The 24,818-nt window shown below is 46.7% G+C and overlaps 1 protein-coding gene across 7 annotated transcripts in view; it reads left to right on the top strand.

The window, feature by feature from the left end:
• The window catches only part of LOC119965968 (F-actin-uncapping protein LRRC16A-like), a 458,632-nt gene that overhangs the window by 218,327 nt on the left and 215,487 nt on the right, over nt 1–24,818 (top strand). For all 7 annotated transcript variants that reach the window (XM_038797016.1, XM_038797019.1, XM_038797017.1 and 4 more), the window contains exons 14-15: nt 6,877–6,954; nt 23,270–23,346. In XM_038797016.1, coding sequence (XP_038652944.1) covers nt 6,877–6,954; nt 23,270–23,346 — 155 coding nt within the window. The remainder of the gene's footprint in view (nt 1–6,876; nt 6,955–23,269; nt 23,347–24,818) is intronic.

The raw sequence follows: 24,818 nt of genomic DNA, 5'->3' as shown, positions 1-24,818 counted from the left end.
TTTCCTCCCACAGTCCAAAGATGTGCAGGTTAGGTGGATTGGCCATGATAAATTGCCCTTAGTGACCAAAAAGGTTAGGAGGGATTATTGGGTTACGGGGATAGGGTGGAAGTGAGGGCTTAAGTAGGTCGGTGCAGACTCTATGTTCTTCCCATCAGAGAGACTTTGTTCTCTCTCACCAATAGTGGTTATGTTCCATTTTAGTACTAACTTTACCGAACATTACAATACTGTTACTAAATTAACTAGTCGATTCACACCAGTTTTTAGGGAAGCGCATGTAATTTGGTGATTTCTTGTACTCATAAAATCATAGAATTTACAGTGCAGAAGGAGGCCATTCAGCACGTCAAATCTGCACCGACCCTTGTAAAGAGCACCCTGCCTAAGTCAACACCTCCACCCTATCTCCATAACCCAGTAACCCCACCTAACCTTTTTGGACATGAACGGCAATTTAGCAAGGCCATTCCACCTAATCTGCACATCTTTGGACTGTGGGAGGAAACCGGAGCACCCGGAGGAAACCCACGCACACACGGGGAGGATGTGCAGACTCCGCACAAACAGTGACCCAAGCCGGAATCGAACCTGGGACCCTGGAGCTGTGAAGCAATTGTGCTATCCACAATGCTACCATGCTGCCCAGGGGTCCTCAGAATCATCTTTAGGAGCCTAGAATTGTCACAATGGGTGGGGTTCTCCGAGCCTCCGTGCCAAAATCGCGATCAGCAAAGCCACTCCCGCGATTCTCTGGAGAATCGCTGCGAATCGCGTGCGTGGTCTATGTGGCGCGGGTCATTGACAGAGGCCCCCGCGGCGATTCTCCAAGTGTAACTTGTAACTGGCCGAGTTCTTGAGGGCGTGGTTCTCTCACGGTCCCACCCATTGGGAACTCGCCGTTGCGATTGCTGACTCAGTCCATGGCCGCCCTGGGGGGGGGGGGGTGGGGGGGGGGTGGGTGGCGGCGAGAGGACCCTTCACCGGGGGGCCTCACAGACGGCCAGGCTATCAATCGGGGGCCACTGATCCGCAGGTGCGCACGATCTCCGGGGGGGGGGGGGAGTTTGCCCGCTATCGTAGGCCGCCGCCGTGCGCATGCGCGGACCCCTCAACCAGAAGTGCAGGGCCCTGTATCGGCAGCTGGAGCTGTGAGGACTATTCCGGGGCCTTGCTAGCCCCCTCCAGGTAGGAGAATTACTCTGGACTTTCTTCAGGAAAGACGTTTTCGCACTGGAGTGGGGACATAGCCCCATTATTGGAGAATCCCACCCAATCCTTCAGTTCATATATTCGCAAATGAAATATTTAAAATATTTCCATCCCAGCCTTGTTGCCATCTGTCTGTTGTGTAATCCACCGAGTAAAACGAACATCACGGTAGCATGGTGGTTAGCATAAATGCTTCACAGCTCCAGGGTCCCAGGTTCGATTCCCGGCTGGGTCACTGTCTGTGCGGAGTCTGCACGTCCTCCCCGTGTGTGCGTGGGTTTCCTCCGGGTGCTCCGGTTTCCTCCCACAGTCCAAAGATGTGCGGGTTAGGTGGATTGGCCATGCTAAAATTGCCCGTAGTGTCCTAAAAAGTAAGGTTAAGGGGGGGGGGGGGGTGTTGGGTTACGGGTATAGGGTGGATATGTGGGTTTGAGTAGGGTGATCATGGCTCGGCACAACATCGAGGGCCAAAGGGCCTGTTCTGTGCTGTACTGTTCTATGTTCTATGTGCTCAGCTGGAAGCATCCATTGTTGAATTAATGCTATTTACACCTCCCAACAGAGAGGGCAGCAGAGAGGGTAATGTAACAAAATGCTCAGATCTTGTAGTATGCCAAGTCTGAGTCCAGGTGTTTTAAAAGAAAACAAAGGCAGAAAATGCATGTTGGACAACATTCGTGGAGAATGAAACTGTTAACTGTATCTTTCTGACCTTTTATCAGAAAGTCCAGTTACCTTTAGTTTTAAAACCACTGCCTGTAAAAGAGAAGCAGTTTACCATAAGACAGAGGAGCAGAGTTAGGCCTCTCGCCCATCAAGTCTGCTCCGCCATTCAATCATGGCTGATATTTTTCTAATCCGGCCTTTTCCCCATAACCCCTGAACCCCTTATTAATCAAGAACCTACCTATCTCTGTCTCAGTGTCTTTTTACTCAGTGTATTGATACAGCTCATCAGAAATTGCACCGAATAGGTGACAAAACTCATTTTTGATTATTTTCTGTAGCTTTAGCTGATCATAATACACATGAGGTCAAAAAAAGCACATTCAGTGATAGAAAATGTTCAGCCCACCCGACACACAAGGTATAAAATATGCTGACGGGCATATTTAATTGTTAACTCTGTTGCTGATTGCTCTATTGTGGTCAGTTGCAAACCAGTGATAATTGATAGTTGGATTGGTACAGCAGTAATCAGGTGGGACAGGGTAGTTTGGCATCTCATAGTATATCACACCATTCAGTTCATAGACCTGTGGATATTTTTATCTCAGGCACGTGTCTGATTAGCAGCTGTGTTTGTGTTAACAAATACAGTTTGGATACTGTGACTAAGCCTTTGTTCCAGTGTTTCTTCAGAAGGGTTTTAAATGGTAAATTCAGGGCCGGGCAGACTTTCTCGTCATTAACCATCAGGCTGAAGCCATCAGAGATGGTGCAAGTCAGAGCCCCTGCTGTAGCTTGCAAACAGCTCAATCTATTAGGGAGCCTGGTTTCATGTCCAGAGCATTGAGTGGCTGCAGTATCGTAAGAATATGAATGACCTTTGTGCAACCAGGGTAAGGCTGCCTTCTTGTGCCTCCCTCAGCATCCCATTGCAAACTGGCATCTGCAATGGACACCTTGGCACAGGACGTGCAGTCAATGGTGGGGGATATTCACTCCATGGTTCAGCTCATGACTTCCATGGCTGAGGGCATAAGCTCCATGGTCCAGGGCTTCAACTGCATGGTGCAGCCACTAGGATCTGACTCCAGCTTTCTCCCCCACCCCCCCCACCCCCAACCCCAATATCCCATGGAGGAGTCTAGGGGGCCTCTGGGCAGCTGGAAGGAAGAGGATAGGCAGGAGCGCAGCCTAGGGTTTTCTACCCAGGAGAGCCCGAAAGGATTCAGCCCATCTGTCACCTCTTCCCCCCACCTCCCTCCCTGTGAGCAAAACACACACAACCCTGGACACTGACGAGGGCAGCACTGCAAAACCCATGTTGCCCGAAAGCAGGCCGGGACCCCCAAGGTTTCAACCCTCCCAGGGGATGCCCACCAAGGTAATCTCGGGCATTATGTCGTGGAAGTCAGCAGGCCGCCTCAACCTCGGTTGCGGATCCTGGGGATATGACTAGGCATAGCGGGGAGGGTGAGGAAAAGTAAGAAATGATATATGCACCTGGTAGGCATGGGTGAACCTAAGCACTGGTAGAGTAAATGCATCATTGTCAGAATTATTAAGCATTAAAAATTACTATGATCACCCATAAAGAGTCCCCACATTGTCATGTCATGGCACCATGCTCTGCAAATCCCCTGTGCAAAATCAATGCTTCCTCCCTGTGCAGTGTGAAAATTGCAGCGCAATGTCTCTCCACCATCCACACTGATGAGATGGTAATGCAAATCATTCCTGGTGCAGGCCCCCAAACCTCCCATCTATGGAGGTGGCAAAATATACCCTGACCTCGGGCGACTATGAGTCTGTGGACTCTGCACTGGCATCATCAGCCACCTCCTGAGTGGGTACCCTTTGTCCTCAAGGAGCCATCCCTCCAGCTGCTACACTCGCTCAAAAATGGCTGGGATCTTCCAGCACTCCACGATGTAACTATCAAGCATTCTCCCCGGGAAGTGTGCAGATACCTGCATAATGAGCGTTGATACCAACCTGCACCTGAGGTATGCCTGAAATTTGGGCAGAGACCATGGTTCTGGCATCCTGGCTCGCCTGGTCCCAGTCCAAGTTGATATACATGTGGGCCCTTGTAAATAGTATATCTGTGACCACCCTGATGCACTTGTGTGCTGCTGACTGGGATGTGTTGCACTGATCACCCATGCATCCCTGAAACGAGCCGCTGGCATAGATGTCCATATGGCAGTAACTTTCAGGGTTGCAGGCAATGGGTGACCTCCCAGTCCACGTGGTGCCTGGCACAGGTGGTCCACTGTCCCCCAGCACAGATGAAATCTTCCCTGGCACAGGACCTCTGACATCTGGCACTAGGAGGCCCTGCATTAAAAAACCCATGGTCGGTTGTGCCTCCTCCGAGGCTGTGCCATCTGTTGCTCTGTTCCTGGAAGATCAAAGGGTCCTGCTGTTCCCCTCCTCTGCAGGGCGCTGGTACTGGCCGCCTTCAGAGGCCCTTTGATGTTGCTGCTGCTGGTCAAACAAAATCAAAAGAATTGCTAACTCGACTGGCTCCATGATTCTCCCGAATCAGAAACTGAAAGAACGAGAACATCAAAGTGAGTGATGAGGCGTCCTGACAATTCCCTGACCCACAGCCCCCTCAAGATCTGGAACATCCACCCATGCGCATCCCCTAAATGAGCACCTTTCCAATGAGCCTCACTACCTCCCCTGTCACACAATCACCCGTTCACCATAGTTGTCCCACTCAACTCCACCTGAATGAAGAGCTTTGACCCAGAGCCTCAGCGGGTGCCCCCCTTCCCACCATGGGTGAGGAGTGAGGGTAGTTGAGTGCATTCACAGAATCCCTACAGTGCAGAAAGAGGCCATTCGGCCATCGAGTATGCACTGGCTTTTGGGAAGAGCACCCTGCTTAAGCCCATGTCTCCACCCTATTCCAGTGGCCCCAGCTAAACTTTTGGACATGAAGGGGCAATTTAGCATGGCCAATCCACCCAACCTGCATATCTTTGGACTGTGTTTGGACTTTCTCTGTTATGTAGACGTGAGTATGAACCTTGGAGTTCAGTTCTTGGGGGCAATGTTTCCAATTATATTGAAATAACCAAGTAAAGTAAATCAAATAAACTAAGGGACAAATTAAAGGGATTGTCCCTTAAAGGGAAACTGCCTTGAACAAAAAGCAAATCACAAATTAACTCGCGTGAAGCACAATCGCACAGTGGTTAGCACTGCTGCCTCACAGCGCCGAGGAACCGGGTTTGATCCCGGCCCCAACAGCCAGCCACTCATACATGGATCCCTTGGTCTCAGTAACCAACTTCGACACATCTCATCTCCTGTAGCTTCACAGTGTTGCCTGTGTGTGGGGTCGGAGGCCTTTGCAACCTTCATGGCTGGAACCCCCCGCCCCAATGTGAGGGTCTTCCGCCCTCGTTGGCTGGAAAACACCCCACTCTAACCATTCAGCCTGGCATCTTATGGGAATTCACCCATAAATCTCATAGTCGCCCGCAGTGCCGATGCTAGGGATTCACCTGCTCTCACCCACTTTCCAGTTGCCACTTTGGAAGGGAGATCCCTCAGCAATGAGATCGCCACAAGCCCAGCATTAAGGATATTGGAAGTACTGTCTGCCTGCCAGCTGCCTCCCACAGTCCAAAGATGTGCAGGTTAGGTGGATTGGCCATGATAAATGCCCTTCGTATCCAAAAAAAAGATTAGCTGGCGTCCCGGGAATAGGGAGGTGTGGGCCTAAGTAGGGTGCTCTTTCCAGGAGCCGGTGCAGACTCAAAGGGCGAATGGCCTCCTTCTGCACTGTAAATTTTATGATTTTCAGTACGGCACTGGCGAGATGCCCAAAAAGGTTTTTGGATTCTTGTTATATTTTCCGCCTGCGTCGCCATTCTCGTTGACGGTCAAAGCTTGCTCAAAATACAGCCAATAGGGGGGTAGACAGGAGAGATTGAATGGCAAATATAATGTATTGTAGGGCCAAAAGGAATGGTGATGGACAGGAACGCAAAGATGCATAGAAAATAAAAAAGCATTGGGGCCTGAGATTGCAGTCTGAAATTGTCTGGCCACTTGCTTCTGTTGATGCAGTTATCAGATGACCTCATTATCAATGCTTGGCTGAGCGCCAATGCTTACTATTGGATCAGTGCAGCACATGTCTGTTTACACAGGTTGAGGCGAATGTTAACTATAATTGATTGATATGTTTAAATTCTTTGAACTATGTTTTCAATATCTATTTGACTATTTGGACAAGGGTAAGAGGTGTGAATTGGGATAAAGCTTCTTACTGTTACTATAAATAACTTTCTGATTGAGCTTGTATGGGGTTGTAAGAGCAGCAGATCTTTTTATAAATATTTTTATAAGAGCAGCAGATCTTTGAATAGATTTTTTTTCATGAATGTTTCCATCACTGGCTCATTGGTTCTGTACATAGTGTCTACTGGATGATTGAATGCAGGAGGGCATGGAAGGGAGATGGATAATGGAAGGGGAATGTAAGGGAGGCATTTAGGTGATAGGGAGAGCGGATGATGGTGATGGTGTTTGGGGGCTAGAGGGCCTAAAGCCTTTAATATAATTTGGTCAAAGTTCGAGAGAACCACGGTGGCCGTTTCAACCAGCCCGCCTCAGCGTTCATATGCCTCTGGCCAGCTCCAAACTGCCTCGGGTTCTATCCCATCTCTGCCTTCCTGAAATAGAAATATGACAAGCGGGGGACTCCTTAAAGGAGAGACGCCTGCCCAGTAGGGAAATCTTGTGACCCTATCTCCCTGTCTGTTTCATGGAAATCTGGCCAGTTCGTTCTGTTTCTTTCTGCACAGATGCTGCCCGACCTGCCGAATACTTTCAGCTTGTTCTATTTTTATTTCAGGTTTTTAGCATCTACAATGTTCTGCTTTTCCATTAAAATGAAACCATTTAATGTCCGACTTCTCGAATGAATGAAACTAAGTAGCCGTTTGTTCAGTTTTTTCTCTTGTTTTTTTACAGAACTTGTACAGTTTTCTGGCTCAGCCAAACGCTCTTGTCCATCTTGATTTGTCGAACACTGACTGTGCTTTAGATATGGTATGTATACAAGTTTCAAATAATTGATGTTTGTTTTTTTAATTTAAACTTGATAACCTCAGCAACTGGGAGCGTTCTTTCACCCAGGCTATTGTGGGCATCCAGAACTAACTGAAAGGCTGGTGGAGGAAGAAACCCTCATCACATTTAAGAAATACCTGGATGTGAATTTGAAGTACCAATAACCTACAAGGCTAGGTAGCAAGAGATGGAAACTGGGTGTGGCTAGGTGGCTGCATGTTGGCTACTTTGGGACAGAATGGGCCGAATGGCTTCCTATATTTTAATTTCTAAAATTTGATTCCTGTTGAACATAACACACAAAAAGAGAACCGTTACAGTATGAAGTGCAGGTTCAGTTCTGTAGTACTACAGAATAAGAATTGTGGCGATTCAGCAAAGTGATGGCAGGTGTCATCAACTGCGCTATAAAGCAGCACTTGCTCAGCAATAACCTGTTCACCGACGTTCAGTTTGGGTTCCACCAGACCACTTAGCTCATCTCATTACAGCCTTGGTCCAAACATGAACAGGGAAGCTAAACTCCAGCGGTGACTGCCCTTGACATCAAGACAGCACTCGACCAAATGTGGTTATAGAGGAGCCGTAGCAAAACTGAATTTTGTGGGGAGTCAGTGGAAATTTCTTCACTGGCTAGAATCTCAGCAAGCAAGGAGGAAAATGGTTGTGTTTATTTGAGGTCAGTCATCTCAGGACATTGCTGCAAGAATTACACGTTCATTGCTTCATCAATGACATTCCTCCATCGTAAGGTCAGAAATGGGGATATTTGCTGACGATTCCACTTGTGCTTGTTATAGTTTGTAACTCCTCAGATACTGAAGCAGTCTGTGTTCAGAACAATAAGACCTGGATAATATTCAGGCTTGGGCTGATAAGTGGCAAGTAACATTCGCACAGTGCAAAAGCCAGGCAATGACCATCGCCAACAAGTGACACTCCAACCACCCCCCTTTGATTTCCCCCCAGTAGCATTACCATCGCTGAAACACCAGCATAAACATCCTGGAGATTGCCATTGGCCAGGAGCTGAACTGGACCAGCCATATAATTACTGTGGCTTGTCAGAGCAGGTTAGAGGCTGGAAATTCTGTGGTGAATGACTCCGCTCCTGACTCCCCAAAACTTGTCTGCCACCTCCAAGGCATAAGTCAGGATTTTGGTGGAACTGATGTCAGTTGTTATCAGGGTCGCAATTCACTGACTGCGCCGGGTGAATAGTGGGAGAGGGGATAATCGAGATTCGCACCGGGCATAAACCATTTTGTGATTTACCTGACCCTCTCCCAATGGTGAGTTTTGGATCTCGCCCAATAATGGTGAGAATATCATTAACCCCTTCTTTGCATTAATTTCAATCTCATTACTGAGGTTAGCTGTGACGTATCATCGGTGTTATCCTCGGAGCTCTCCTCCGAGATGTTCCCTTGTGTGGCAGGAGGGTGTACAACTCCGGATAGCCCCCTCATCAGGTGGAGATCCTGCAAGACAATGGACATGTGGTGAGTGAGAGGGAAGGATAATTTGTCAGACATGACTAACTCACTTGAGACAGGTCATTTGGATGAAGGGGCAATGGGTCCTCACATCTGCGGCAAAGTCCAACCTCGGTGTCGTTGACTGCTGTCTCCTCGAACAACCTAGCAATTTTGAGGGCCTGTTCCTCTTGGGGATGAGGACTCAGATCTCTGGGATTGCAGTTCATTGGAGATCGTTCGTCGTCTTTTGACATTGAGCGGTGGTCCACCTGATCATGCTGTCCGCACTGACAGCAGCTGCCACTGCCTCCCAGGCTGCATTGTTGTAATCTCGTGATTACTCCCTGTGCCACGTGCCAGTGAGGTGAGAATTAGGAAGATAGAGCAGCTAAACACGTGGCTAAACAGCAGTGTAGGAGGGAGGGTTTCAGTTATCTGGACCACTGGGAAGCTCTTCCGGGGCAGGTGTGACCTGTATAAGAAAGACGGGTTGCATCTAAACTGGAGAGTCATAAATATCCTGGCCGCGAGGTTTGCTAGTGTCACACGGGAGGGTTTAAACTAGTATGGCAGGGGAGTGGGTACCGGAGCAATAGGTCAGAAGGTGAAAAAATTGAGCAAGAACTAGGGAATAGGGCCATGAGTAAGTATTAGTATTTGGAACTATGATGTTGTTGCCATTACAGAGACCAAGGGCGAAATTCTCCGACCCCCTGCATGCGTATGCGCGGTGGTGACGTCAGCGGCAGCTGACGCACTGGCGCATGCGCCAACCAACAAAGTCCTTGCGGCCAGCGTCAAAGGCCGTTGTTGCTGGTTTTGCCGCCAGTCGGTGTGGTACCAACTGCTCCGGCGCGGGCCTAGCCCCTCAATGTGAGGGCTTGGCCCTACCGCACCTTTGGGGAGGCCCGACGCCGGAGTGGTTGGCGCCATTCCGCTACGCCTGGACCCCTCGCCCTGCCGGGAAGGGGAGAATCCCACCCCAGGTTGAGGGAAGGACAGGATTGGCATCTAAAAGTTCCAGGATTTAGATGTTTCAGGCAGGATAGAGGGGGATATAAAAGGGGTGGAGGAATTGCGCTACTGGTCAGGGAGAATATCACAGCTGTACTGTGGGAGGACACCTCAGACGGCAGCGAGGCTACATGGGTAGAGATCGGGAATAAGAAGGGTGCAGTCACAATGTTGGGGGTTTACTACAGGCCTCCCAACAGCCAGCGGGAGATAGAGGAGCAAATAGGTAGACAGATTTTGGAAAGGAGCAAAAGCAACAGGGTTGTTGTGATGGGAGACTTTAATTTCCGCAATATTGACTGGGACTCGCTTAGTGCTAGGGGCTTGGACAGGGCAGAGTTTGTAAGGAGCATCCAGGAGGGCTTCTTTTTTTTTTTTTTTTTTAATTTAGATTAGCCAATTATTTTTTCCAATGAAGGGGCAATTTAACGTGGCCAATCCACCTACTCTGCACATTTTTGGGTTGTGGGGGCGAAACCCACGCAGACACGGGGAGAATGTGCAAACTCCACACGGACAGTGACCCAGAGCCGGGATCGAACCTGGGACCTCAGCGCCGTGAGGCAGTTGTGCTAACCACTAGGCCACCGTGCTGCCCTCAGGAGGGCTTCTTAAAACAATATGTAGATAGTCCAACTGGGGAAGGGGCTATACTGGACCTGGTATTGGGGAATGAGCCCGGCCAGGTGGTAGAAGTTTCAGTAGGGGAGCATTTCAGGAACAGTGACTACAGTTCAGTAACTTTTACTGGTGGACAAAGATAAGTGTGGTCCTAGGGTGAATGTGCTAAATTGGGGGAAGGCTAATTATAACAATATTAGGTGGGAACTGAAGATCCTCGATTGGGAGTGGATGTTTGAGGGTAAATCAACATCTAGAACATAGAACATAGAACGATACAGCGCAGTACAGGCCCTTCGGCCCTCGATGTTGCACCGACATGGAAAAAATCTAAAGGCCATCTAACCTACACTATGCCCTTATCATCCATATGCTTATCCAATAAATTTTTAAATGCCTTCAATGTTGGCGTGTTCACTACTGTTGCAGGTAGGGCATTCCACGGCCTCACCACTCTTTGCGTAAAAAACCCACCTCTGACCTCTGTCCTATATCTATTACCCCTCAATTTAAGGCTATGTCCCCTCGTGCTAGCCACCTCCATCCGCGGGAGAAGGCTCTCGCTGTCCACCCTATCTAACCCTCTGATCATTTTGTATGCCTCTATTAAGTCACCTCTTAACCTTCTTCTCTCTAACGAAAACAACCTCAAGTCCATCAGCCTTTCCTCATAAGATTTTCCCTCCATACCAGGCAACATCCTGGTAAATCTCCTCTGCACCCGTTCCAAAGCTTCCACGTCCTTCCTATAATGAGGCGACCAGAACTGTACGCAATACTCCAAATGCGGCCGTACTAGAGTTTTGTACAACTGCAACATGACCTCATGGCTCCGGAACTCAATCCCTCTACCAATAAAGGCCAACACACCATAGGCCTTCTTCACAACCTTATCAACCTGGGTGGCAACTTTCAGGGATCTATGTACATGGACACCGAGATCCCTCTGCTCATCCACACTACCAAGAATTTTACCATTAGCCAAATATTCCGCATTTCTGTTATTCTTTCCAAAGTGAATCACCTCACACTTCTCCACATTAAACTCCATTTGCCACCTCTCAGCCCAGCTCTGCAGCTTATCTATGTCCCTCTGTAACCTGCAACATCCTTCCGCACTGTCTACAACTCCACCGACTTTAGTGTCGTCTGCAAATTTACTCACCCATCCTTCTGCGCCCTCCTCTAGGTCATTTATAAAAATGACAAACAGCAACGGCCCCAGAACAGATCCTTGTGGTACGCCACTCGTAACTGAACTCCATTCTGAACATTTCCCATCAACTACCACTCTCTGTCTTCTTTCAACTAGCCAATTTCTGATCCACATCTCTAAATCACCCTCAATCCCCAGCCTCCGTATTTTCTGCAATAGCCGACCGTGGGGAACCTTATCAAATGCTTTACTGAAATCCATATACACCACATCAACTGCTCTACCCTCGTCTACCTGTTCAGTCACCTTCTGACATGTGGGAGGCTTTCAAATGTCACTTGAAAGTAATTCAGGACTGGCATGTTCCTGTGCGGAAGAGGGATAAATACGGCAAATTTCGGGAACCTTGGATAGCAAGAGATATTGTAGGCCTCGTCAAAAAGAAAAAGGAGGCATTTGTCAGGGCTAGAAGGCTGGGAACAGACAAAGCCTGTTTGAAATATAACGATAGTCGGAAGGAACTTAAGCAAGGAGTCAGGAGGGCTAAAAGGGGTCACGAAAAGTAATTGGCAAATAGGGTTGAGGAAAACCCCAAAGCTTTTTGCATGTATATAAAAAGCAAGAAGGTAGCCAGGGAATGGGCTGGCCCACTGAAGGACAGGGAAGGGAATTTATGTGGGGAGCCAGAGGAAATGGGCGAGGTACTAAATGAATTCTTTGCATCAGTATTCACCAAAGAGAAGGAATTGGTGGATGTTAAGTCTGCTGAATAAGCCTGGGTCACATTGAGATCCAAAAAGACGAGGTGCTGGTCGTCTTGAAAAATATTAAGGTGGATAAATCCCCAAGGCCTGATGGGATCTATCCCAGAATACTGAAGGAGGCAAAAGAGGAAATTGCTGAGGCCTTGACAGAAATGTTTGGATCCTCACTGTCTTCAGGTGATGTCCCAGAGGACTGGAGAATAGCCAATGTTGTTCCTTTGTTTAAGAAGGGTAGCGAGGATAATCCAGGGAACTACAGGCCGGTGAGCCTTACGTCAGTGGTAGGGAAATTACTGGAGAGAATTCTTTGAGACAGGATCTGCTCCCATTTGGAAGCAAGTGGACGTATTAGCGAGAGGCAGCACAGTTTTGTGAAGGGGAGGTCATGTCTCACTAACTAAATAGAGTTTTTCGAGGAGTTCACAAAGATGATTGATGCAGGTAGGGCAGTGGATGTTGTCTATATGGACTTCAGTAAGGCCTTTGACAAGGTCCCTCATGGCAGACTGGTACAAAGTCACACGGGATCAGAGGTGAGCTGGCAATATGGTACAGTATGGGCTAGGTCATGGAAGGCAGAGGGTAGCAATAGAAGGGTGCTTTTCTAATTGAGGGCTGTGTAGTGTTCTGCTGGTATTAGTGCTGGGACCTTTGCTCTTCATAGTATCCATATAAATGATTTGATGGAAAATGTAACTGGTCTGATTAGTATGTTTGCGGACGACGCAAAGGTTGGTGGAATTGTGGATAGGGATGAGGACTATCAGAGAATACAGCAGGATTTAGATCGTTTGGAGACTTGGGCGGAGAGATGACAGATGGGGTTTAATCTGGACAAATGTGAGGTAATTTTGGAAGGTCTAATGGAGGTAGGGAATATACTGTGAATGGTAGAACCCTCAAGAGTTTTGACAGTCAGAGAGATCTAGGTGTACAGGTCCACAGGTTGCTGAAAGGGGCAACACAGGTGGAGAAGGTATTCAAAAAGGAATACGGCATGCTTGCCTTCATTGGCTGGGGCCTTGAGTATAAAAATTGGCAAGTAATGTTGCAGCTGTATAGAACCTTAGTTAGGCCACACTTGGAGTATAGTGTTCAATTCTGGTCGCCACATTACCAGAAGGATAGTAAGAAGTCTTACAACACCAGGTTAAGGTCCAACAGGTTTGTTTCAAACACGAGCTTTCGGAGCACAGCTCCTTCCTCATATGTGAGGAGCAAGAGTGTAACTAGAGAAAGGATTGGCCCACCCAAAGACAAAAGAGGGAATTTGAAAATGAAATGAAATGAAAATCGCTTCTTGTCACGAGTAGCCTTCAATGACGTTACTGTGAAAAGCCCCTAGTTGCCACATTCTGGCGCAAGAGGGTGACTAGAAAAAGGATTGGCCCACTCAAAGACAAAAGAGGGAATTTGAAAATGAAATGAAATGAAAATCGCTTATTGTCACGAGTAGGCTTCAATGAAGTTACTGTGAAAAGCCCCTAGTCGCCACATTCCTGCGTGGACTCAGAGGAAATGGGTGAGATTCTTAATGAGTACTTTGCATCGGTATTCACAAAGGAGAGGGACAAGACGGATGTTGGGGCTAGGGATGGATGTTTAAATACTCTAGGTCAAGTTGTCATATGGAAGAGGGAAGTTTTGGGTATTCTAAAAGACATTAAGGTGGACAAGTCCCCAGGACCGGATGGGATCTATCCCAGGTTGCTGAGGGAAGCCAGGATCGAAATAGCTGGGGCTTTAACAGATATCTTTGCAGCATCCTTGAGCACAGGTGAGGTCCTGGAGGACTGGAGAATTGCTAATGTTGTCCCTTTGTTTAAGAAGGGAAGCAGGGATAATCCAGGGAATTATAGACCTGTGAGCTTGACGTCAGCGGTAGGCAAATTGTTGGAGAAGATACTGAGGGATAGGATCTATTCACATCTGGAAGAAAATAGACTTATCAGTGATAGGCAGCATGGTTTTGTGCAGGGAAGGTCATGACTTACAAACCTAATAGAATTCTTTGAGGAAGTGACAAAGTTAATTGATGAGGGAAGGGCTGTAGATATCATATATATGGACTTTAGTAAGGCGTTTGATAAGGTTTCCCATGGCAGGTTGATGGAAAAATTGAAGTCGTATGGGGTTCAGGGTGTACTAGCTAGATGGATAAAGAACTGGCTGGGCAACAGGAGACAGAGTAGTGGTGGAAGGGAGTGTCTCAAAATGGAGAAGGGTGACTAGTGGTGTTCCACAGGGATCCGTGCTCAGACCACTGTTGTTTGTGATCTACATAAATGACCTGGAGGAAGGTATAGGTGGTCTGATTACCAAGTTTGCAGATGATACTAAGATTGGTGGAGTTGCAGACAGCGAGGAGGACTGTCAGAGAATACAACAAAATATAGAAAGATTGGAGAGTTGGGCAGAGAAATGGCAGATGGAGTTCAATCCAGGCAAATTTAAGGTGATGCATTTTGGAAGATCAAATTCAAGAGCGGACTATATGGTCAATGGAAGGGTCTTGGGGAAAATTGATGTACAGAGAGATCTGGGAGTTCAGGTCCATTGTACCCTGAAGGTGGCAACACGGGTGGATAGAGTGGTCAAGAAGGCATACAGCATGCTTGCCTTCATCGGAAGGGGTATTGAGTACAAGAGTTGGCAGGTCATGTTACAGTTGTATAGGACTTTGGTTCGGCCACATTTGGAATACTGCGTGCAGTCCTGGTCGCTACATTACCAGAAGGATGTGGATGCTTTAGAGAGGGTGCAGAGGAGGTTCACCAGGATGTTGCCTGGTATGGAGGGTGCTAGCTATGAAGAAAGGTTGAGTAGATTAGGATTGTTTTCATTGGAAAGACGGAGGTTGAGGGGGGGACCTGATTGAGGTATACAAAATTATGAGAGGTATGGACAGGGTGGATAGCAACAAGCTTTTTCCAAGAGTGGGGGTGTCAGTTACAAGGGGTCACGATTTCAAGGTGAGAGGGGGAAAGTTTAAGGGAGATGTGCGTGGAAAGTTTTTTACGCAGAGGGTGGTGGGTGCCTGGAACGCTTTACCAGCAGAGGTGGTAGAGGCGGGCACGATAGCAGCATTTAAGATGCATCTGGACAGGTATATGAACGGGCGGGAACAGAGGGAAGTAGACCTTGGAAAATAGGAGACAGGTTTAGATAAAGGATCTAGATCGGCGCAGGCTGGGAGGGCCGAAGGGCCTGTTCCTGTGCTGTAATTTTCTTTGTTCTTTGTTCAGGTGAATGATGAGGTATGTTCCAGAAACATTTATATGGACAAAGTCAGAGACGCCAGACAATGCATGGAATGCGAGCATATGCGGGTAATCTAATCATTACAGATCCAGAGATAGGGGTAATCCCAGGTTAAAGAGGTGTGAATTGTCTCAAGACAGGACAGTTGGTAGGATTTTGCAAGTCCAGGTCGGAATCTTGGATTCGTGTCGCATTACATTCACCCCCCACCACCTGGCCTGGACTTGCAAAATCCTACCAACTGTCCTGTCCCTGGATCTGTAATGATTTGATTACCCGCAAATGCGGCCTTCTTCACTCTTACTCACAGGGGACTGCTGCATTGGCCACTGCTCCTACCTGAGAGCCATGGCCTCAAGAAATTAACAGTCTAACGACCATAAAATCTTCTTGGCCTGGCGGAAGTGGTCTCCACCCTGAACTCTTAGTGAGGTGATGAGGGGGCAGGGCCACACAAGTTCACAAAGAATTCCAGCTGTGGGTTTGGAAAAGATAGTCCATTGTCTAAAGTTTATTTTTGCCTGATTACACTCCTGTGGACCTCTTTAGAATACCTTATTACATAAATGATGGCATAGACATTTGAGCCACTATTCAATGAATGACTGAGGAGGATGACTCTTCGAAGCTCATTGTCCCACTTTTGTGCCAAATCCTCCTCCCCTGAACAGCTCTTAAATTTACCAGGGAAGCTTTTCCAGCTCCCCTCTCATTTCTAGACAGGAAATAAAATGCCTTCGGGTTTGCATATCATCTCTTGCCTGTCATCTTCACACACTCTTTTTATCAATTCCACAACTACAACTTGCCTTTTGTGTCGTTAATTCTAAATGTCCTTAAATCTTGTTTTTTCCCCTCTCCAACACCACTATGTTGAAATCAAAACTGCTCAAGTGATGTTTTCCCCCCCAACACCTCCAAACTAATAATAAAATGAAAGTTGGGCTGCTCTTTGAAGGACAGGTAAACTATTCCACCAGATTACCATTCTTGGTGGTGAAGACAAAAAATCTACCTGGTTCTTCATTATGAAAACGGAGTCAAGTGCACAGCCCCTGCAGAAGAAACAAAATTTTAATTCCCCCATCTGAGAAGTGGAAATGGCAATCGCAGAAAACTAGTATACAGGTGCAGGGGGGAATTTTGACCGTTTAAGTCTCTAGGAATAGAGTAGTTAAGTAGGGAAGTGTTGCTGCAACTGTACAAGGCATTGGTGAGACTGCACTTTGAACACTATATATGTTTAGATCCCTTATTTGAGGAGGGACGTAGTTGCATTCGAGCAGTTCAAAGGAGGTTCACTGGATTGATTCCAGACATGAGGGGCGCGATTCTCCCATATGGGGAGAAATCGTAAGGCTGGCGTCAAATCCGGGCGGGTTGGACGCCAGCCCCCCCCCCCCCCCCTTCCCGACCGGGAACCGATTCTGGTCCCCGGTCGGGGCTAGCATGCCGACGACGTAAACTCCAGCATCGCGGGCTTAACGAATTTCGTTAAGCCCGCTTGCCAGAGTTAGCGCCGGCTGACGCGTCATATGACGTCAGCCGCGCATGCGCGGATTGGAAGACTCCAACCCGCGCATACGCGGATGACGTCATCGCGCATTTGCGCGAAACCTTCGCGGGCCGGGATGCCCCTCAGCTGCCCCGCGAAGTGATACAGCGGGGCGGCGGAGGGACAAAGAGTGCGCGGGCATCGGGCCCGCTGCCCGCGATCGGTGCCCACCGATCGCGGGCCCATGGCACCCTTGGCACGGCCGTGGTACTGCCGTGCCAATCGGTGCCATGGTTTTAAAAATCGAGAGTTTACGGCCGTTTTTACGAACGGCCAGACCAGGTGTGTTTGCCGTTCGTAAAAACAGCCGTAAAGGGCTGGGAACTCGGCCCATCGATCAGCTGAGAATCGCTGCCGGCCGTTAAAAACCGGCAGCAGCGATTCGTATCAGGAGTCGGGCGTGGGGGGGGGGGGGGGGAGAATAGCGGGAGGGCGTCGGAACAGCGTGGCCGTAAAATTTTACGAGCCACGCTATTCTCCGCACCGTCGGGAGTGCGGAGAATTTCGCCCGAGGGGTTTGTCCAATGAAGCGAGATTGAACAGTTTAGGCCTATACTCTCTAGCGTTTAGAAGAATAAGAGGAGATCGAATTGAGGTACACCAAGATGATTAAAGGTATTGACAAAGTAGACGCAGAGCGGATGCTTCCTCTTGTGGAGCAATCTAGAATGAGAGGTCATAGTTTTAGGATAAGGGGTGGCAGATTTGAAACAGATAAGGAGAAATTACTTCTTTGAAAGGGTTGTGAATCTGTGGAATTCACTACCCCATAGTGCAGTGAATGCAGGGACAGTGAGTAAATTTAATGAGGAGATGGACAGATTTTTAATTAGTAATGGGTGGAAGGGTTATGGAGAATGGACAGGAAAGTGGAGTTGAGGCCGAGATTAGATCAGCCATGATCGTATCGCACAGCAGAGCGGACTCGAGGGGCGGAATTGTCTCCTCCTGCTCCTAGTTCTGGTGTTCTTAAATAACACAGAAAATGTAATTTTCTAGCAACGCCATGAACTCTACCGGTATAAAGTTTTACTTTGTTAATCTGTCTAGTTTTTTTTCTTCCCTTTGCCTCTGTGTTTCTCTCTTTATAGTCATCTTTATTTGTTTCCTGGTCTCTATTTTTTTTTAATCTGTCTTTTTATCTCTGTCTCCTGCCCTTTCTACTCAATTTTCTCTTCATGTGTATGCTTCTCTCTTTTGCTGCATTTCAATATTTTCTTATAAATTTCCCATCCTACATTTCACTTTCTCATTCCCTGTGCTCGCTTGTTCTGTTTTAAGACAAAATCTCCCGTTTGTCTCCCCAGCCACAGGTGATTAGGGAGAGACAGCATTGGTGGGGCTCCGATGGCAAGGGTAAGAAAGTGGAATGATGCCTAAGTGAGAAACTAGGCAATAATTGTGCCATTTGGGAATTTAAATGACTGGGGATGGGGGTGGGTGGTCCATTCTGTTAGAATTGAGATTATAGAATCACTGATGCAATGACAGAGGGTCCAGTCTTACAGTAAATGCATCACTGTTTGCACTGAAGTAACCCTACACACTTTACTGCTAGTTAGGTGCCAGACTTCCTTGGTCTCTCATGGCCTTTATAGTTATCATTTCTTCTTGCTCTAGTTGATTAAGTTTCATTCCTTTTGACATTGTAGCTCTTGACTTGTCTAGCCCTATTTCAGAATCCGAGGTTATCTCCGGGTAAGCGGCCAAATGCCCTTTTCAATAAAACCAGTGTGTATGCAATCTAATTAACCTTGGAAAACCTACCACCAGTTATGAAGTGTATATTCAGTAATGCAATTTGAGAACCCCTGATGCCAGAGCCTTTAATGAACAAGAAATAGCTATAGCTTTTCATGTTGTATTCTTACTTACTTACGTTCCAGAGCAGCAATTACCTTTTTATTGCATATGGCATAAACTCTGTGTGAAACTGTGTCCTGCACAGGGTGCCTTTGGACCAGTTCCTCCTGAATTGTCGACCTTGCTTTTGTCTTGGCCTTTGGCTTATTACAATGTTCCAATACTATTAAAAGTTTTGTCTACAGTGAGTTAAATCCAATGGGGAACGCTCGGAGTGCAGTGTTTGTCCACCCGTTATAATTAGTTGAAGGAAAATCATACATTGTACACAAGTATTTTCTGGCCATTGTTCTCTGACAGTGCAGTTCCCAGCTAAAAGCCCAGAGGGTGGAATTTATTCAACTGTCTGGAACTGTACGCTGTAGTGCAGCCTATTAATGAAGCTATACGAGGATAGAGTGGTTAATATTTTACCATTTTTTTGGCAGCTTGGTTGGTTTTTCAGTTGAATTGAAAATCATTTAGGTTGATGTTCAATTCAAGCAATGAAGATACCAGCATCCAGGCACTCAATCCAGAATTTGGGAGGTTTTTACTGTGTTAACGGTGCTACATAATTGCAGCGTAAACAGAAAATACTGTAAGTGCTCACCAGGTCTGGCAGCATCAGTGGAGAGAGTGAAGAGATTTAACATTTGATAGTGATAATCTTTCCCCACACCTGCCATACATTTCTCACATTCGCTGTTTTTATTTTGAACTAGTGGCACTTTGGTTTTCTATATAATTGCTATTTATTACTGAAATGGATGTTTCTATTCTTTCCAATTTCATCCTCTCCCAAGTATTCACAATGGTGCTAAAATTGTACTTGTGGCAGTGTTATCCTCAGTTTGAAGACGTATTTGCTGGTATCCACACCACATTGAGCAAACTATATACAGCTAATGGATCATTTGCAGAAGTACCTATCCATGCTCTCTTTGCTCGCTCCTGATATTTTGGGTTAAAGAACTTGGATAGCTACATTTTCAATTGTCATCAATATTTTCATCTCCTGCTTCACACTACCCCAAGTAGAAAAAGCAAGGTAAAGTCTCCATAGTCCCAGATGATTGCCCTTAGTGTCCAAAAAGGTTAGGTGGTGTTACTGGGTTATGGGGATAGGGTGAAGGTGTGGGCTTAAGTAGGGTGCTCTTTCCAAGGGCCGGTGCAGACTTGATAGGCCAAATGGCCTCCTACTGTGCTGAAATTCTATGATTCTATCTTCTCAGTGGCAACCAGGGATGTGCAGCAAATGCAGACCTTGACATTCTCATCCCACAAAATAATTTAAACCACCTTGGATAATGTGACTTCAACCAATGGTGATGTTTGGAAAGTTAAAAACGGCATTCATAAGAAGTCACAAACACCTCGTGAAAGACCGGATCTCTGGCTGTGATCTTCCAGTAAGCTTGAGAGCATCCTAAAACCACATCTGCACAAAATATTGTAGGTGCAGAAAGCTGATACACAAATGGAAAAGTTAAAACTCCCCACTATGTGACTGTGGTCACTGAGAACTGGCCATGGAACATACAATGATGCAATGACTGATTTGTAAACATACTAAAGGCATAGCAGTAGCAGATTCTGTTACCTCTACTACCTGTGTGTAAAATTGTCGTTGCTGTCCTCCATTGACATCAGTGATGTGAATGAGAGAGAATGTATTTCTGTATTCATTGCTAAAATAATTTACTTGACTGGTAACATCCGAAGAACACATCCTATTTAACAGATCACACAGGACCTCTGGGCAGCACGGTAGCCTTGTGGATAGCACAATCGCTTCACTGCTCCAGGGTCCCAGGTTCGATTCCGGCTTGGGTCACTGTCTGTGCGGAGTCTGCACATCCTCCCCGTGTGTGCGTGGGTTTCCTCCGGGTGCTCCGGTTTCCTCCCACAGTCCAAAGATGTGCGGGTTAGGTGGATTGGCCATGATAAATTGCCGTTGGTGTCCAAAATTGCCCTTACTGTTGGGTGGGGTTACTGGGTAATGGGGATAGGGTGGAGGTGTTGACCTTGGATAGGGGGTAGGGTGCTCTTTCCAGGAGCCGGTGCAGACTCGATGGGCCGAATGGCCTCCTTCTGCACTGTAAATTCTATGTAAACAGACCTCTGAATAAGAAGCTTTATTTGTGTTGAAATGTGGATCAATTTACAAAAAAACTCACAGTAGATCAGAGATCATGGGTTTGATTCACGGGAAATATTTCCAAGTCTGGTTTTGGACGCGTTTGACAGTGCGTTTCTCGGTGACTGCAGTGCCAATAATGCCACCACTATTCAATGGCACTTAGCCTGTTTTTTGGGCTTGGGGAGTTTCTCCCCATCGAGGCCATGGTTCAGAAGATTTCCTGCACTGGGGAACTGAGCTCACTTGCAGGACCGGCCCCTCTGAAATTGGGGCGCCATTTTGAAAGGCTGCCCCGATCTCTTTGTCTCTTCACCCCACCCCCACCTTTTTTTGGCCCCCTCAGACCCTCCTTCATCAACACTCCCCCATATCCTCCTTTCATGGGCATGCCCACCCTCCCCCAGACCCGACACTTGGAAGTGCCAAACTGGCACCCGGGCCACCTTGGCACTGTCAATTTTGCATTACCAGGGTGCTTGGGTGGCACCGGGGTATGAGGCGAGTTCCAGGGTAACCTGCCCTGTCTCTGAACATCCAGGGGGCACTAATGGCCTTCGTGGCCCCTCGAGGCCTGGTCCACAGTTGTGGAAACCAGTGCTAAACGGCACCTGGTTGAGGCCTTGCAATCACGGCCATTGTCTCCTGGGCACCCGATGAATAGTGTCCAGACGTTTAAATGGGTCTAATGGACCCAACGCCAAGACAAAATTGCACCCCCCATTTTAGAATGAGAACCCACCTGGGACTGTGTTGAGGTTATTCATTTCGTTTTGGGCTATGGTAAACTCCAGACAAGGACGATCTTGATTCAACAGTCTTGAATTAATTAAAATCTGCATCTCCCTGCTCACTTTAAAATGGGCATCACTTTGAGATGCTGCAAATATATACAGTTATGATTGAGAGTCTGGGTAGTTCCTGTAGGATCACAAGATCATCAGATGGTGGATTGAACATAAGAACTAGGAGCAGGAGTAGGCCATCTGGCCCCTCGAACCTGCTCTGCCATTCAATGAGATCATAGCTGACACCAGATAAAGCAAGATCCACTTTCTATATGTGTATGAGACCTGATTAGAACAGACAGGTAAATTATCTTTATTGATTGGTGCCTTGGGAGGTCACAAAAATGTAAATGTAACCCTCTCTTCTTTCTGCACCCATTACATTGATTAATTTCTACTGTTGCAGCTGAATACAAAACACAGCACCTCGTACCCCATGTTGAACCATGTTGAAAAATGATTCTTTCATTCTGTTCATGCTAAGTAATAACACTTACTTCTCTGAATAGCTCGTAATAATGGTGAGTGAGTGAAATTCACAATAATCTGCCTCATAAAAGATATGCCACCAGACTAATTTATAGTTCGTACTTTCAAAACTGTTGGTGTATCTGGAGAATATTTTAATCTGTAAGGTCAGGTGGCTGCAGGTCAGTCAGTGGTGATAGCCGTGGGACCAATAGTTTTTTAACAGCTTTTTAACATTTTTGTTTGTTAACATTTTTTTTCACAGCTGTTACGTTGGTAATGGGGCATTTTTTCCTGTTGTGGTCTGCTGATGTCAATAGTTAAATTAACTTCAAGTCAAGATAAAAGCAAATTACTGTGGATGCTGGGATCTGAAACATAAACAGAAAAAACTGGAAAAACTCAGCACCTGTGGAGAGAGGACAGAGCTAACCTTTTGGGTCTGTCATCCAGAACATAAAGGCAGATACTGGCGAATGGCCCAAGAGAAAGAACATGCATTTTTGCAGCACCTTGCACATCTTCAGGATGGCCTACAGTACTTCACAGCCAATGAATTACTTTTGAACTTCTGCCACTTGTTATGTATCTGAATGTAGCTTATATTGTTACAGTAAGAAGTCTTACAACACCAGGTTAAAGTCCGACAGGTTTGTTTCGAATCACTAGCTTTCAGAGCGCAACTCTGGGCAGCATGGTAGCATTGTGGATAGCACAATTGCTTCACAGCTCCAGGGTCCCATGTTCGATTCCGGCTTGGGTCACTGGCTGTGCGGAGTCTGCCCATCCTCCCCGTGTGTGCGTGGGTTTCCTCCAGGTGCTCCGGTTTCCTCCCACAGTCCAAAGATGTGCAGGTTAGGTGGATTGGCCATGATAAACTGCCTTTAGTGTCCAAAATTGCCCTTAGTGTTGGGTGGGGTTACTCGGTTATGGGGATAGGGTGGAGGTGTTGACCTTGGGTAGGGTGCTCTTTCCAGGAGCCGGTGCAGACTCGATGGGCCGAATGGCCTCCTTCAGCACTGTAAATTCTATGAAACTCCTTCCTCGGGTGATTCAAAACAAACCTTTTGGGCTTTAACCTGGTGTTGTAAGACCTCTTTCTGGGCCCACCGCAGTCCAACGCCGGCATCTCCACATCATATATTGTTACAGATAAAGGATATGTGAATTATTTGATCTGTCATTAAGCTATCATTATATTTTGCAGGTGTGTGCAGCACTTCTACGGGGCTGTTGTCAAGAGCTGGCAACTCTTCATCTGGCTAAGAGCATCTTCTCACACAGGTAATCATTCTGTCCTCCCAAGTTATTTTCCTCTTTTGGCAGATCTGAGTTCATTTGTGCCAAACGTAACTGTCCCATATTTTGGGAGTGGAGACAAAGAACCAGTCTCTGTAATTTACATGCATGTAGTTTCATTCTGGTTGGCTAGAATTGGTTTCTCCTTTACCCTGAACAAGAAACATAATCTGAGTATTTGGTGGGAAGTAACCTGAGGCAGGATTGATAAGGAGGAAGAGTTGAACCTGGGAGTTAATTATAGAGGTTGGGCTGCTCAGAAGCAATAGTTTTTCTTGCTAACTGGTTTTATATTGCTTTTTTTTTGAGGAGACAACTCTGTAGCAATAGGCCTCAGGCAGCAAGCATAAATTAAACTTGCCAAATTCGCTAAGACAGTCTGAATGAAAGAACTGGTTTAACAAAAATAGGGTTGTGGCAGTGATTTAAGTTACATTGCATTGGGAGAGCACAGCAGTAAGCTGGCACCTAATTAATATAAAATACGTTTATAGCTGTCCACAAGAAAATTGTAACAATGTCCTTTGGCTCAGAGAGGCATTCGTCTATTCCTAGAGCAGATATCTCTGCTTCCACCACCTAGGTAAGCAGCGAGTTCCACATCATTTCCCTCAGCTATGTAAGAAAAAATGTCCTTGCATTCCTCTTGCATCTGTTGAATCTTGTTTATCGAGTGGTTTTAGCTATAAAGTAGTTAACGGATATGAACAAGAAGAAGTGTTTTCATTGATTAATCCTGTTTGTACTTTATGAAAAATGTGTTAGCGAAAGACCTCTGTGCATTTGAGTGGATTTCATTCATTTAGTTCTGATATGAGGAATGTTGATTAGTTTTGAATGAATTATCAAAGGCATTCTGCTGCACATACTTGTTATGCAGATGTCCAAGGAAGTCAGTACAGTCATAAAATGGTTTTGTATTCAATCTAAGCATTAATTTTTCCCTGATCAATGCTTCAGACAGTTCTCCGATGGGCCAGTTAACAGTGAGGGCCTTGCCAATGGGCTAGTCTTGTTCATATAGGGCTGTTTCTTTTGGGATTTAAGAGTAAACAGATTCCAATAGGCAGGTGCAATCTAATTTACTGATAGTTGGTAAAGACCCTGGGCTGGATTCTCCGCCGGCGGGATGCTCTGTTTTGCCGGGACCTCGGGGGTTTCCCGACAGTGTGGGGCTGCCCCACAATGGGAAACCCCATTGATCGGCCAGCATAACGGAGCATCCTGCTGGCAGGTTGAGGCAGAAATGTGACGGGGAGGAGCACCTCACCCCCAGCTCGGAACAGTGCTTACTGTACTCTCTAGTCTCCAGATTACCTCAGCCCTTTCACTGACGTTAAGCCAGTAAATGATAAACAATGCATCTATAGATGTATGTGTGTCCTTAAACCCACATTAAATTCAAGATTAATGTTCCACTGGGTTTTTGCATTTTGGAAAAAGGATAAGTACACTGC

The sequence above is a fragment of the Scyliorhinus canicula genome, chromosome 5 (assembly GCF_902713615.1).
Source record: "Scyliorhinus canicula chromosome 5, sScyCan1.1, whole genome shotgun sequence".
Classification (NCBI taxonomy): domain Eukaryota; kingdom Metazoa; phylum Chordata; class Chondrichthyes; order Carcharhiniformes; family Scyliorhinidae; genus Scyliorhinus; species Scyliorhinus canicula.
This window is presented reverse-complemented; position numbering and strand designations above follow the sequence as displayed.